This window comes from Caenorhabditis elegans, chromosome X (assembly GCF_000002985.6).
Source record: "Caenorhabditis elegans chromosome X".
NCBI lineage: Eukaryota > Metazoa > Nematoda > Chromadorea > Rhabditida > Rhabditidae > Caenorhabditis > Caenorhabditis elegans.
This window is the reverse complement of record NC_003284.9, coordinates 11,024,895-11,040,622: the sequence shown is the minus strand read 5'-3', so window position 1 is coordinate 11,040,622 and position 15,728 is coordinate 11,024,895. Positions and strand designations below refer to the sequence as shown.

Genomic DNA, 15,728 nt, shown 5'->3' with positions numbered 1-15,728 from the left:
TATTTTAAATGCAGATTGGAAAAAATTTATTTATTTATTTTTGTGAATAATTTTTTTTGACACACTAGGAAAACAATGATTGTAGAGCAAAGCGAGTAAATATAGATAAAACAGAGAATTTTGAGATCTTCAGCAATCGAAATTGAGAAGAAATGTGTATGTATTTATATTGTATAGAATGAACACAAAAGGGTGTTCTTTTGATTGTCGTTAATGGACGTATTGAGGCTTTTGAGGAAGATTGGAAATCACAATATCAAAGTAGCAATGACTATTTCATGTTTGGAGAGAGGAGGGATTGTGTGGTACGCCTTTACAGATAAAAATGAATGAAATAATCAAATGACATGAGAATACATTTTTTAACGGACTTGTGTAATATGACAATTGAGAACTGTAGTAATCTATTCAAGTGAAAGTGAACTTTGTATTTGCTGTTTCAGTGTTTTGAGTGGACTGGAAATAGGAGACGGAATAAATTGATTTGTTTCGTGGCCTGTCATGATTTCGTTGCATCAGAACACACTCGGTAGTAGAGGAGAAGAGAGAGGGGCACATTCGGTGAGTTGAATTGAAAAACCTGAAAACAAAAATATTAAGCATTTGTTCTCATGTTAGAGATTTCATGGGTAGTAATAATCTGATAACTAATTTACCTTAATTTATCCTGTAATCATCGCTGAGTTAGGCGGAGGCCACTGCGGTGGAGGTCCGCCAGTATATTGTGAATAGTTGGGCGGCGGCATTTGATTCATTTGCATTCCACCAGGCATTTGATTCGGCATAGGGTTTGACATAGAACCCGGCATCTGACTAGACATTGACATCGGTGGCATACCACTTCCCATCATATTTGGATTTGACATCTGACCAGGCATTCCGGATGGTGGCATTTGTCCTTGCATTGGTGGCATCCGACTATTCGGCATCTGATTAGACATTGTGTGAGGTGGCAAATTAGGCGGTGGCATCTGATTCGCCATTGTGCTAGGCATTGGTGGCATGCCACCGTGTCCTTGCATGGATCCAGGAGGCATGTGCATCGGATTGTGCATAGATGTTGGCATCTGACTGCCCATGGAATGTGGCGGCATGTGTTGTTGGCCTGGAGGTGGTTGCATTCCTGGATGATGCTGATTCATCATATTTCGACCATTGATATTCATTGATGAGTTTGGCCCCTGGCCGAGGGATTGCATCTGCATTGCATTCGGATCATATTGGGAGTTCTCGACTCGGGAAATGGTTCTCTCGTCGTTCTCTCCAAACTCGCTTCCCATCATCGATGGCTCACCAACTACCATCACATCCGGGTAGGACATTTGTTGAAACTGAAAATATTAAACATTGAAATTTTAGAAATTTATAGTGAATTACTTTTTTGTATGAATTAAAAGTGTCCCGACAACTCCTATTTTTTAAAACGTTTCACAAAACTCATAAAGACTCATAAACAAGACTCATAAGGTTAAAACAAACGTAATGTTAATTTCCTATCAAAAATATTTTTGGATCAGCTTTTCAAAAAATGTAATGTTTGAATATTTATCAAGCAAATTTTTAATTAAATGCGAGTTTGTCAGAATATTACGAGATTATACTACAATCCTTGACATTTCATCACTCAAATTCACTGCAATATTTAATATTTACCTGAGAAGTCATGGGATTTGGTGGGAATTGTTGGTTGTTTGCGGGACTTGCTGTTGGAACTGTTGGCGGTACGCCATTGGTGGCTGCTGCAGCTGCTGCGGCCGCTGCAGCTGTAGCTTTTTTGCTTCCACGAGGATTTGCAGCTGGCTTTCGTTGACGTTTCCTTGCCGGCTTTGGTTTCTCAGGTTCTGGCGCTGGTATCATCATTTGTTGATCTAAAAACATCAGTTTGATTGAAAATCATGTATTGGTGAGTTACTTACTTAGTTGTTGCTGTCGCATATTTTGCTGCCGTACTTGGTGATGTTGAAAAAGTGTCCGTTTCATGACTTCCCGGGGTGTAATAGCCTGCAAAATAAAATTGTTCAGAATGAATAAAATCTGGGCGCGTGCGTATCAATATGACTCGGTATAAGAGCTCATTAGTGAATTGTGTCCGCCTCAATCAGTGAGTGCCAATGGTGGAGAGTGGAGTGATCAGAGTTTTCATAAAAAAAGGCAAGCTAATAATTCAGACAGAAGCTATACATGAACGCGCTAAATGAATCCAATCAGCGGGGGAAGTGTGTAGTGTGAAATGTACTAATGAACTGAATTGAAAGAAAAAGAGAGCAGCGTATAATAGAATGGATTAAGTTTCCCAACAAGTTTTCCTTCGTTTCAAAATGATACTTACCGGTGCAGATTTTGCTGAGCTCATGATAGACTGCATTGGATCGAGGATTTTGAGCATTGTCATCAAGTTAAACGTGGACTTAAAAAATCCCATTCTTGGCTTATTCTCTTGTTCCGGGTTTTGTGCTTCAACTCGGTAATCCTGTAAGAATAATAATTTACAATAATTTATTTCAGCTTATTGAACTAGAATACGGTTTTCTGAATGTAGGAAAAGATACTTACAGCTGTATTTTGATTGTACACAAATTCATTGGATCTCTTCAACTCCAATGTCCAAGCTTTTATCCGATAATTCATAACTTCATCAAATGGTGCAAATTCAACGTACAACTTTCCCTCGGTATTCACTTCGAATTGACTTGACTGATCGTATCTAGTGATTTGTAACACGTTCTCATTTTCATAAGCCTGTGAACCATTGGCTAATGTACATTCTCTAGAAGGTCCACGAAGTACGTATTGAAGTTCTCGCATTCCACTATCAAAAATTGATCGGAAGAATTTGGGAATGAATTGACGGTTAATAACTGAAACATTAATTTAGAATTAAAAAAAATCACGTTATAAATACTCACTATATCTTTCCCGACTTGCAAATGCAACGGGTTCGGATCCAATGACAAACCAGAGTTTGCAGTCATCATCGAAGAATTCGTGCGAGAACGCATCCCACCATTGCTGTTGATCATTTTCAGATACCTAAACAAGATTTGATTATGTTTTCTATTCAATTCTAAATTGCAAACTTGTTAACTTTGTTCACAATTACTCACCCCTGTTGAACTAAAGATATATAGCCTTCTATTCATATCGTGTATCCGAAATTCGAGGGGACTAACAGTATTTCCAATTGGTTGTGGTTCAGTCGCTTGAGATCTCATCCTGAAAATACAAAAAATTAATTCAAGAACGTTTCTGTTTTCAATTTTTGACAAATGGTTGGTTCTGTTGTACTAACATCATATTATTTTGGGAATTTGTTCCTTGTGATGGTGGCATTCCATAATGGCTATTAGAGCTTTCTGGGCCAGCAAATGGAGGTGGATGCCCATAATTTCCGTAACCATAATCTGGATGATGGCCATACATGTTTGGATCCATGCCGTCCATCCCATAACTACTCATTGGATCATAAACTTCTGGTTTAGGCTCTTCCGGTACTGCCTTCTTCCGCCGCGTTCTGGGCTGCTTCGGAGGAGCCGGACCATCAGTGGCCTTTCGACGAGGCATAATACCGTCTGTTTATAAGAAAACAATTTGAGAAGTGAATTTGAACGTTGCGAGGCTAAAAATAGATGACAATGGAAAGCAAGTAAGGCAATTGATAAGGAGAGTGTTTTAAAGTTAAGGACGCTTCTATTTCTCGTTGTCTAACAAAAGACGAATCAAAGGGAGTTTTATCTATCACCCCAGCTCGTGTGTGCTGATAAGGCACGTTTACACGTAGGTGCTCACAATTTCAACAAAAAATGTTTGAATACTCTCCAATGTTACGACCTGGATTTTTGGTGTGAGGAGGAAGAAAAAAGTCGGTCTATGGATAAAGAGAAAGAGAGATAATTAGACGAGAATTAGAAGAATGATGCGAAAATATAAAGAGACTTTGAGAAAAAGGACCGTAAAGCAAACTTTCACTTGGGCCGATAGATCCGAGAAGACGTCACATCTAGGGCGGCGCGGTGTCAGCCACTCAGTGAAGTCGAGATAAACAAGAAAATGCAAAACTTTCTCCCACATGGATCAATCAATATTAGCCAGTCTCACTGTGAATGAAGATGATGACGTTTGTAGTAAGTCAGCTTGTAGGAATCAATGAACGGAGAATCTTCGCAGCTTGTTAAAGCTGACGACGGGAGACAGAAAAACAGTGGAAGATCAAACAGTGAGAGAAATATCATGCGGAACAGTGAGAAGATCTCTGATATGAATCAATAATAGTCCGAGAGCGAAAATAGTATATGACTGTAAGAGTAGCAGAGACGCAAATAACCCGACGGGCGGAAGAAATAGTAAATGAAGGATTGGTTGGAAAAGAAAAAAAGACGAGAAAAAGGGGTTTTGCATAACCTGTTCTAGTGCTGTCCAACACGCGGAGGATCAGTGAATCGTGAAAATTTTGTTCAGGGATCAGTGTGTAATTGGCCCTATTTTTTTTTAAACAAATGCAGAGCTGCAATCAGTAAACTATTAAATTATTATCAAATTCAAAAAAATCCTAGAGTATAAAATAACTATTATCTACTGAACGTGCATATGAAAGTTATGGTATATTATATAAATATATTAAAAAATACAGCTTATGATAAAGTTAACATTCAAATCACTTATTCGGATATAATGCCAAACATTGAGTACAGCAATTGTTTTGCAAATGAAATCTAGCTATTGACATTGAAAAATTAATTTTGAGATAATCGACAAATGATGGAACGCATGTGTTGTTACAGCACAAGAATCTCTTTCTTCACCACACACAGATATACACACATATTGATAGACACACAGGGACAGAGAAGAGCCACGGCTTCATGGATTACACTGCTCACGTTTTGAGCCGCAAAGGCGCCTGTTCATTTACAATTCAACGGGCCCCTCCGTTGACTCTCGGCGACGGGCGAAAAGAAAAAATGAGAGAAAGATGCGTGATCAATCAGGTAAAGCAACTGTTCGAATGTCTGCATTAGATCGAACTATTTTCAGAAGGGTATTATGTATTCAAGTCTACACCTTTATTTAAAACGATGGTAAAACTATAAAAGTTAAGGATACATTTTTAAAAATAGAGAAGATGAAGTCAGCTAGAAAAATATATTCTACTCATCTCTTAGGGTTCCTGTTTTTAGCTTCAATGTTTTTCGAAAACATATAACTTATCGATTTTCTTACGATATTATGCTTCAAATAACAGAAATAATGAGTTATGAATGTACATATACACAATGGCGAGTTTTGTGTTTTTTGTCAGTGGGAGAAAACAAAACAACAGCTTTTTTGACAATTTTTTCTGTGAGTTGTTCTAACCAAAGTTGTGTGCTACAATGTTCTATAAAACCAAAAAAGCTAAAATGAGACCCACAAGTTCATTTTGGACCTTCTCAAAATGGGAAAATCATTGACACCCCTTTCTTTTTTTTTGTTAGCCTCTCCACACGACTTTGTTCCTCCTTCTTATTTCTAATCTTTTTTTATAATTCGTCTTTCTTCTTGTCTTTTTTCGTATTCTGCACCTTCTCCGTCTCATTTTATTTTGCTCTATCTGCTCCTTTCTAGGCTTCAGACTGGCTCAACGGCAACATGAGAAAAGATAGAAGAAGCATGTAGGGTGAGCCTTCTCTCTGTTGTTGTAAAGGAATAGGAGAGAAGAGAACAAGACGAAGCAGGGGTCAACGTGCTAAACAAGGGAAAGGAAGAGGGGAGGGTTGGGAGAGCTTCAAAATCGATGGGTAGCAAAAATAGAGTAAACTGGGGAGACGCAGAGATTGGACCGAAGAGATAGTGAACAAATTGGTGGGGAGCACTGACACTACGGGGGGCTTTTTCTTTCGAATTTTGGAGCACAAGGAACATTTGGGAAACAGAAAGATGGAAAACGGGTCACAGGTTGTTGTTGAAAATTTAAATTGCAACGACACGCAAACATCAGGTATAGGCAAATACACGCACAGTTTGACGTGAAGCCCCCCCCCCCCCCCCCCCCCCCCCCCCTAGCGAGAGCATTGGTCCATAGAGAGCCAGTTCAAAACGGACGGAGCTCCCTCTATTCGCCTTGCTTTTCTTAGCCACAATGACAGTACACAGGCGGGGGCGGCGTCCTACCTTTACTGAGTCACTTGTTGTAATGCACACCTATTTCTGAGTCAGCATAGGTAATAAGGAGATTTCGAACATTACTAAATTCAAAATACTCACCAGCAACAGGATTTGGGAAGAAGCTTAGATTTCTGTTTAGAAATGTTAAGCATTCAAAAACAATAAATTTGATTTCCAATGTTCAAGTATTAACAAGAGAATAAACTTTCAACCCACCAAAAAACTATAAAATTAAAATTTACGTGATATGTGAAACATTGTACACACTAGATCAATCGAACAAAATGTTTCGTTACTAAAACGCGCAGCACACGGTTCGGCTTAGCAGGTAATAGGTAACAGGCGGCTTTAATTTGTGGTTGTGGGCCGATACTCATGACCTCAAAGAAGAATGCATTGCGTTTGATTACTGTAATGAGCAATTAGAAAGCATTATGAGCAGCTGGAAACGATTGCATTATGCGACAAGATAAATTGACAATATCCATTTATGCAAAGATAAGCAAATGTGTAATTTAAGAATGAGATGCTAATATAATATGAAAAAAATAGAAGCTTAAAAGAAGGGACGTTAAAAAACCATGGAAACAAATGACAAGACCACCCGTGAAGGTTTCACTTTCAAGATGCTGACCTCGAGATAAGAAGATATAGTGTGAGGGTGGGGAGGAAAAGGCGGTTCGTTCGCCTCATCAGTAATAGTTTTCGTGGTGCCGCGGTGAAGTGGCACCGACACAAAAACCAGGGGCCGAACAAGTAGGCGCGGAGGAGTGAGAGGCCAAGGTCAGTTTGCACGGTCATTCTTACAAATCTACCTTTTCATGCCAGACGAGGTTACGGATCGGAAGAACGACCGACCGTATCGATTGTTTAAGACAAAAAAAGATGCTAGACAGAAGGAAAAGGCATTTCGAAAACAAACGCGAGCAACAACACAGATGGATTTATTCAATGCATTGATACTTGTAAATTATTTATACGATTGTGAGGTCTCTATTCGAATTTTCAAAGCTCTGTAAATAGTAAGCTTGACTTAAAGTATTTACAATAAGAGAATGGGAATCATAATTGTGGGGGGAGGGAGCCGGATGACCGGACGACCCACCCGACAAAGCCCCGGAAGGCGGTCCTGTTTCAAAATAGGATTAAAGAGAGGGGAACGAAGAGAGTGAGGGTGAGCGAGGAACAAGAGAAGCGAAAGACAGACTATTGAACAACTATCAAGGATGGACCACCAACCGAAACCTTAATTCTAATTTAACCCATCTCTTCTGGCTCATTGGCACTTCGATTCGTTTGCCGCTACTACTCTTGTTGGCACAATTCTTCAAAATTCGGAAACCTTCGTTAAGCGATCGGATGACATATGTTGCCTAAGGGCCAAGTGCGGTGGTCCCTGAGGAAATTAGTCGTTACGTCTTAGAGTGGAAAATATCGTTAACCCCAATGGGAGTCTTGGAGGAAAACGGCATAAAATTAAAATAAGATATAACAACTTTCGAAAAATGATAAATAATAAATGACATTGACAAAGCAAGGGACAAGGTTTGAGATACCTAATACATTACTGCAAGTTTTCATTTACAATTCGCAGTTTACACATAAATTCTAAAAATTACGTCTAAGTTTCAAGCCTTAAAAATCAGCCTGTATTTCTTCCGAAGACTTGGTAGAAAAAAATAAAATATAAAAGAAATCCAGTAGCCGTGGCGTGTGGCTCGTAAAATTTTGAGCCGAAGTTTTATGTGTTAGTCAGATAGTGTGGCAAGCCAAGAGGTTGCGATAAAGTTTAATGGTATAGATTTGATAGATATCATAAAAAGTAATGGGCTGTAGGCAAGTGCGCAAGAAAATTGGAGAAAAAGTTTAGAAGCACAATCTGGCCATGTTGCCAATCATGATAAGATTATCCCGTATCTTATCACTGAAGAAAATCAAAGATGTGAAGTTGGTTGAAGTTGGTCATAACATTACCATGTACAGTTTAAATAGGCTCTTCACAATACCATATTTGGTTTCACATATGTGAATATGAAGCTTTTTTGATTCTGGATTCACATCAAATTATTACTAATAACCCTATGAAGACAAAAATAACGAAGTTTATGTAAAGAAGCAACAAGCAGAAATTATAAATAGATAATTGTTTATTTACACAGTTTTCTCTATTCAAAATAGAAAAAAAATAAAAAACAGGGGAAGGCACAAAAGAGTTGACAAAGAATTCACTCATGGCATCTCATCAAGCCAAAGTTTCATGCAAATTTCAATTTTGAGTCACACAGACACAACTGCAACTCGAACAAATTGGGCACAACGGACCCCCTAAACGCATAAAATTCCCGTGCCTTCGAAGAGTGGAGAGCTGCCCGGGCTTGTGGCGGAGGGCAAGGGGTCCGTAGATTCACTAGACCCTTCTTCGCCGTCTTCTATTGTTAGCAGGGGAAGGGAAAATGACGAAGCAGCAGAAGCACGAAGAAGAAGACGAGGAAAACGAAGAAGACGAAAACGAAGAAGAAGATGCGGCATCTTATGCAAATGGGGGCGGCCTTTGCCCCCACGATTGTCACTCCAGAATCAAGTCACTGCAATTCAGAAAACGAAGAGAAGATACGATAGACTCGTGAGCGAGAAGGGCACGTGATCGGCCGCAGTAGAAGCATGTGGTCCTGGAGTCCTAGAGCCTACCATTTTGAATTTTGTAGAATTCCTTTTCTTACTTGTCATTTTTGTGTAATTTCCATGGACCCTGTATTATTTAACTTTTTTTCGTCACTGTCCACACTTAGTTAACGCAGTTTGACGTGAGAAAACTTGTTTTGTTTAGAGCGTTCATCCACAAAACAGTACGTCACAGAGAAGCATTTGGGTGGAGACGCAGATACAGTGAACACAGTGGAAACAACGCTACACCACACTCTAGACAGTGAGCGAGAGTTAGAGAAGCAAGCGTTAACGAAGACAACAAAGTTCGCATCAGAGACGCAGAGAAATTTATGACATTGTGGCCGAATTTTCGTTTGGCGGCCACCAGCCAACAGCTTTGAGGAAGAGATTGGGGAAGTCGACAGCCGGGTGCCTGTCTCTCCTCTCCCAGCCAACGCGGTCGGAGTCGTGCTAGCTGTTGTGGTACTGCGAGTCCAGTGGCGAGAGGGTGACGACCGAGACGACTGTGTGGGGGTCATCCAGTGCGCGACACGAGGAATAGTATGGAATATCAAGAGGGTCCTATACATACATTACGAGTGGGAATAGTGTGCATTGGAACGGAGTGCTCCAGAGAAAATGTCAATGCGCAAACAGTATATGAGTGTGTGTATGTGTGTGTGTGTGTATGTGTGTGTGTGTGTGTGCGTGCGCGACGAGTATAAGTGCGCGTGCGTTCCGTCGAAGAACGATGCTGCTTTAGGAGGGACGGAATAAAGGGACGGGATGAGTGAAAGGGATCCAATGTGTTCTCACAACGGTCTATAGTTCACTTGGCGTATGGATTATGCAAAAGGCTGACTGAGTTATCTGGAGGAACTAAAGGGAGGCTTCAAATTTCAGTGTTCAAAGGTAGAATTGTGTTATAACTTTTTCAGGAAAAATGGTTCAAAGTAATGTAAAAAACTGAGAATATTCTAATTTTCAGGCCTAAACGTTTACGTTTTTTATTACCATGGTTGAGCCATATAAAATAATCTGGGACTGTATGAAAAATTACTTCGTATCAAAAAAGTTATTCTAAATCACTGGTTACAACAAATAACTAGAAAACTGTTCTGTTATTTGAAATAGTTAGTTTTTGAACTCTATACTAGTAGCGGCGACATGAAAGCATCACAATGAAAAACGACGTCATGAGTTGCAAAGGTCACTGACCCCTACTTGCTACCTCCCGTTCATCATCATTATCGGCTTGTCAACTTTAAACTACAAATTTAATGAAAACTATCGGTACTGTTTGGATGAGAAGGAGGATCAAGCCAAATGGGTAAGCAACCGAACTTTGTTGTTTGGTTACTTCTTTTTGCTTCTTTGTCTGAAAAGTGGTCTCTAGCTTTGTTCGCAAATTTCTCATCAATTTAACAAAGTTCAAATTTCATGTGACATCTCTCTCTGGATTTTTCTAAATGTCTCTCTCTCTATATATAGATTTCAAAACTAAATAAAACGATAATAATGAAAGAGGGTACAACTGGAAAACAAAAAAATGTGCAAAGAAGAAAGGACAGGAGGAGTAGATTACAATGAGAGGAGTACAATTGGCTGAAGACAGGAGGATCAGTGTAAAGCCCTCTGTGCTGTAATACAATTTAGACCGCCGGTAGACTGTCGATAGAAAGTTTAATGTAGTTAATGTGCGTTAATACTTCCGGTTTTCAATTGTACTTAACAACTAGAGTAAGCTATTTTTGATATTATTTATGTATATGATAAATACTTAAAAAGAATAATCGTCGTTCTTCGAAAATAATTCCATAGAATCAACTTGTCAAATTGCCTGGGAAAGATTTTAAGCTCTGAAAGCTACTCACAGTTGTTCGTTAGTAGTTAGGGAACAAGTGAACAACAAGTAGAACCAACCACTTGTCATCGGAATTTTGTTCGTAGTTTTTTGTTTTGTCTTTTTCGGAACATTTGTCTGCTCCCCGGTTTGTCGTGCACAATTCCTTTTTGGCAAAAATAAACTAACCCTGGCTTTCCCAAGGCGGTTGCCTGGAGTGATTTCAACTGATCAACGTGATTTAAGGGAGGTCTTGCTGAAGGCGGCCGGTGAAACATCATGATGTGGATGGCTCTGAAAAATATGACTAGGAAAAGTAAATTTGATATAAAATGGTAAAATAAACAATACTCATTGAAAACTTGATTTTCAATTAATTTCGTCTTTTAAGAATGTTTAGTTCAAAGAAGTGCGCATTTACGTTAAAAATGGATCTAACAGCAATCCTGCCAATTCGAAAAACTAGTCAGAAGCTATGTTAACTGCTCTTCCAATTTTAATTAAATATTCAGTTTCCTCTTTTTCTCAAATATGAGATATATTGGATGCACGTTCCACAAAAGAAAACAATTTCCGAGCAAAATCGGAAAAGAAACGAGGACTACAAAATGCGTAAGGTGTAGTTATAAATTGAATTAAATGAAACTATGAACTTTTACATGCCAAAATAAAAGCTTTCTGTGAAATGAATATAAATGGTTTAAAGTATATAAAATTTTTTGTGCAGTCAAAGCCTCGTTTTGAAAATTAAACCTCGTTTTAAAAGAAAAACTTGGGAACAACATTTTATCAAGAACTCTCATAGATTTTTGCATAGTTTTTATTTGATAACTTTCTAGTTGCTGTGCATTTTTATGAAAACCTTTTGAAAAAAAAAACTCATCAAAATCTATAAAACATTTTGAAAAACATCTCAAAATGTCCACAATTTTCAAAGAAATTGAAATCTTACCAATAATGAACAATAAATCTTGAATACGGTATGATTGAGCAAGCCTCCCGAAGGCAGCCTCTGTGCCGTGTTGATTGTTCCCGTTGTCTGAAAATAAAAATTTGAGAAAAATAACCACACACATCCAAATGAGTCTATAGAAAGTGGATAGTTTGAGTTAGAAAATAGCAAAAAACGAGGCGATGATGCGCTCATTTGTATAGGAAGAGCTTTTACTAGCAAAGAGACACACGAACGAAAAAATTATTTTCAAGCAAGCAACGACACATTCAAAGAAAGAAAAAGCTTTTCTTTATTTTTTCCCTACCATACCCATTTCTGTTTTGACGCAAAATTCAATTATGCGTATTATTGACAACCAGAGTGAATGCATAAATGACAGCAAATATGAAGATTTAAATTTTGAATATTGATTTTGCACGAATCCAAGTATATTATCAACTGATACTGCTTTCGTTACTGAACAAAGATGTGGGAAGACCCAGAAAAGAGAATTTAAAGGAGCAGCTCAATAGAAGCAGCACTTAGAGCTAACGCTGGAAAAGACATTGCTCCTCTGGCGAATGGTGAGCATGAAGGAATAACAGAATTAGATATCACTCTCAAACCGATTGGCTCGGTGTATACGTGAGCGCCTCTTTTAGTCTCTCCTTCTCTATCTAAAAACCGCAATATATTTTTTCGCAGTTTCCGATGGAAACCCCGTTGATTTTTGCAGCTGCTCTTGTTTCCGTTTTCTTTCAGAAAGACTAAGATATAAAACGATTTGTGAAAGAAAGAGCGAAATGAGCCTGTTGAGATTGGTGTTTATGAGAACAAAATGGAAGAAGCAAGAGACAAGAGATGCGGATAATTATAGGTGTTTCTTGGAAATGGAAGCGAGATTCGATGGAGAGTAGTTTTTCGGAGCAATTGTATAGCTGAGAGAAGCATAAAAAACGTTTCGAAAAATTGCTCGACAACACTAAACTTTGAATTGAGTGAAAAGCAGAAAAGCAGAAAAGCTTATGAATGTGTCCAAAAATATGTGCAGAAAAAAAATATTGCTTGCTTTCACATTAGACTCCAGCATTTATCAAAAAAGGTTTTTTTAATAATGCCAGTTTAACGAAACTTTCAAATTAATTTTTTTAAAAATAATGCTAGTTTAACGAAACTTTCAAAATAAATTGTAATTAAAAATTTTTAAGTCAAAAAAGGCATTCATTTTGTTACTGAGCGTTCTAATTTCACAAAATCGTATAAGCTATCTCTTTTACTAAAAAACTTTTTATAAGACCAATTTTTATATGAAAAGTATTTTAAAACCATATTTAATATCGAAATATAACAACTACTTTCGAATCAAATAACTAGGAATGCCATAATTGGTTTTATAATGACAAAAAAGGTTATTATACTAGACGAATAGCTACTACACAACTGATCTAGACTTCTAAAATAAGCAATCTTGTATTGCACTTTACAAAAACTGCTCTGAACACAACTTGCAGAATTTATCGCTTTCTGTGAGAAAAGGTATCGATGCACTATATTATGAATGACAAAACTTTTATGGCAGCAGATCAATGAAGAGAGTACATTCTCTTTGCTTTCGGGATTCTTCGCTTTCACACAAACTCTCAAAATAGCATATTGATGTTGCCTACTCAAAAATTTGAATAAACAACATTTGATTAGAAAATGTCTAAAATTCAAGAAAATACTTTTCGAAAAAGAATTTGGCTAATGGAAGTTGAACAGCACGAAATAAGAGGTGACACTGCGCTGAATGATGGAAGAAGAAGAGAAGAAGAGGCGACTTTTTTGGAAGAGGAGGACAAAACGGAGGAAGATGTTTGTTCCCTCGACTACTGACCGATTTGGCATAGAAACAAATCAAACGGCATTTCACCATCATTCCGATTTACACTAAATTCATGCACAGGTGTTGCATACAAGTGACTGCTAAGAAGTGGGGATGATGGTGTGGATTTATTGAGAAAAGGAATTGAAAATGGAAGACAAGTGAAACCAAAAAAGACAGCATGTTACTTCCACAACTACTTCGACGCACCCATAAACCGCCGCCGCCGCTCTCTAACCGCTACTTTATTTGCACTCATTTCTGACATTGAGACAAATACCCGCCATCTTTGCCGATACTGTTATGGCTTCCTTTTTTGGTACAAGACTTGAATTTTAATTCACCAAAGTTATTTTTAAAACTTCGTAGTATGTGGTATGTATTCTATTGCAGTAATTGAGAAATAGAATTTTTGAATCATCAAACCATCATTTCTGAAGAAACGAATCAACGGTAACGAATGTGAAGAAGAAGGTACAGATTATGAATGAAAAGAAAGCGTTTAGTAGTATCTTCTGGACGTCTTCTTTTTTGCTCTTTAGAGCGTCTTCTTTTTTTGTAGCATATATTGAGATGTAATAAGCAAAACCTTATAAGCCAAATAATTGAAGGATTTTTGTTTTACTAAACTCGTTAGTGTTGTATTTTAATACCGACTTAATAATACATAATACTAGTAGTACTGACTTCAAAAAATTTTCAAGATTATCAGATATGCCTTATTGTGAAATTAAAAATTAGAAAATTAGTCTACAACAGCAAAATAACCACTGATCAGTTTCATTTATACGATCAATACTCTATTGTTCATAAAAGTTTTAGGACCGTCTTAAAACAATTTCAACCTATACGGGCAGGTGATTATAAAAAATACCTTTGAGTTTTGAAAATAAGAAGGGAAAAAAAAATCAAAATTTCCGAGATGCTTGTTTGAATAAACAATGATCAAATTTCAATGTGACAAATGCAAGTGAATTCAAAAATATCGAGCAATTAAAACATAGTATAATGAATTTGAAGAATTTGATGTCAAATTGAGACATTTTATACTCAAAAAAGAGCAGTTTTGCATTTTATCGCTTATAACTTAACTAACCAATTCGAGCGTGACGTGACATACCGCTGTGAATTATTGAAGAATGTGAAAGTTGTTAGAATCATTTAATATTTAAAAAAAGCGCACTATCAATCAAAAAAACCTAGTGCCAGGAATGACTTTCTATAAGACTTTTTCCTCGAGAAGCCCGAATATAAAAAGAGAAATCGAAGGAGGGGGTGTAATTATTACGGGGGCACAAGGTGGAGAGCGCTTGTTGTGCATATGTGTTTCGTGACATGTAAAAATATGACTGGCTCCGGTAATTGCTCTGGGATCGCCAAATCTGAGCAGTGCGGGTAACCTGAAGCAGAGCAGGAAACCAAAAAAAAAAGTGCACTGACTAGTCATTCGAGATTTTTCAAATGTATAGAAAAATGGAAACATGGATTAATATCAGGAAAGGATGTGGGTTAAGCTTACATATAGAATAAAAATATATCAAATCATTTTTCGACTAGACTGAATAGAATAAAAATGATGTAATACAAATTCAATAGTTGATATTTTGTTTACAAACCAACTTGAAATTAAAAAAAAGCATGCCAAAAAGCGAATTGCTACGCGGTCGTATTCATCGAAAAATGGAATAGTCTAAAACAGAAAGACCAAAACCATAGTGTAAAATAGTTTTCGCGCGATCATTCCCATTTGGTTTTGTTGATGAGGTAGTTTAGAAACGGACGCCAGAGCAATTAATTAAAAGAAACAGGTTAATTGTGGGGCATTGATAAAATGTGATGTTTCAGTGACAACAGATTTGTTAAATGATTTTGCTTAAAACATTAGACGCTGATATTAATTGTTATTTGACCAAAACTGATTTTACTTTCAAAATTGAAGAGTTTTCAAATTTAGAAACAAACATTGCAGAAAATAAATAAATCAATCAAATCTAGTTTTGTTAAAGAAAAAAACTAATTTAGATCACTACAAAGAATTGAGAAGTATCTGAACCAAAATGTGAAGAATGGTGAGTAACGTGCGTTTGCTGCTCAGGCTTACCATTCCCACCATTTCTCATCAACAAAAGGTCACTCATGCACTGTTTGAGTGGAACCCGCAGAAAATGGGACGGACCGCCGACGCGCGAGTTATTAGAGCATACATACACACAACCACATACACATCTGGGTGGTAAAGAGAGATGGAATGAGATTGAGATAGATATTGAAGAGAGGAAAGAGTTGAGACACTACTCGTT

At 37.5% G+C, this 15,728-nt stretch overlaps 1 protein-coding gene and 2 non-coding genes across 5 annotated transcripts; 2 read left to right on the top strand and 1 right to left on the bottom strand.

Annotated features, from left to right (window-relative positions):
• Positions 1 to 10: 10 nt before the first annotated feature.
• Positions 11 to 11,706, bottom strand: ldb-1 (the record flags this gene model as incomplete). 3 transcript variants are annotated; one of them, NM_077444.6, is made up of 10 exons in its annotated part: positions 11 to 580; positions 657 to 1,331; positions 1,654 to 1,868; positions 1,917 to 2,001; positions 2,330 to 2,470; positions 2,554 to 2,858; positions 2,907 to 3,030; positions 3,105 to 3,213; positions 10,820 to 10,924; positions 11,583 to 11,676. In NM_077444.6, the coding sequence occupies 8 exons, from the start codon at positions 10,906 to 10,908 to the stop codon at positions 663 to 665; spliced, it is 1,737 nt and encodes a 578-aa protein (NP_509845.1). The 3 variants fall into 3 exon arrangements, with proteins under 3 accessions (NP_509845.1, NP_001379181.1, NP_001366942.1); NM_001392840.1 differs by lacking the exons at positions 10,820 to 10,924; positions 11,583 to 11,676 and adding an exon at positions 3,290 to 3,569; NM_001381099.1 differs by lacking the exon at positions 11 to 580 and having other exon boundaries at positions 663 to 1,331; positions 10,820 to 10,937; positions 11,583 to 11,706.
• Positions 9,483 to 9,554, top strand: F58A3.6. Its single transcript, NR_072074.1, has one exon. It is a non-coding gene; the product is annotated as an Unclassified non-coding RNA F58A3.6 (non-coding RNA).
• A 276-nt stretch (positions 11,707 to 11,982) lies between the features above and the next one.
• Positions 11,983 to 12,183, top strand: F58A3.7. Its single transcript, NR_072073.1, has one exon. It is a non-coding gene; the product is annotated as an Unclassified non-coding RNA F58A3.7 (non-coding RNA).
• Positions 12,184 to 15,728: the final 3,545 nt, after the last annotated feature.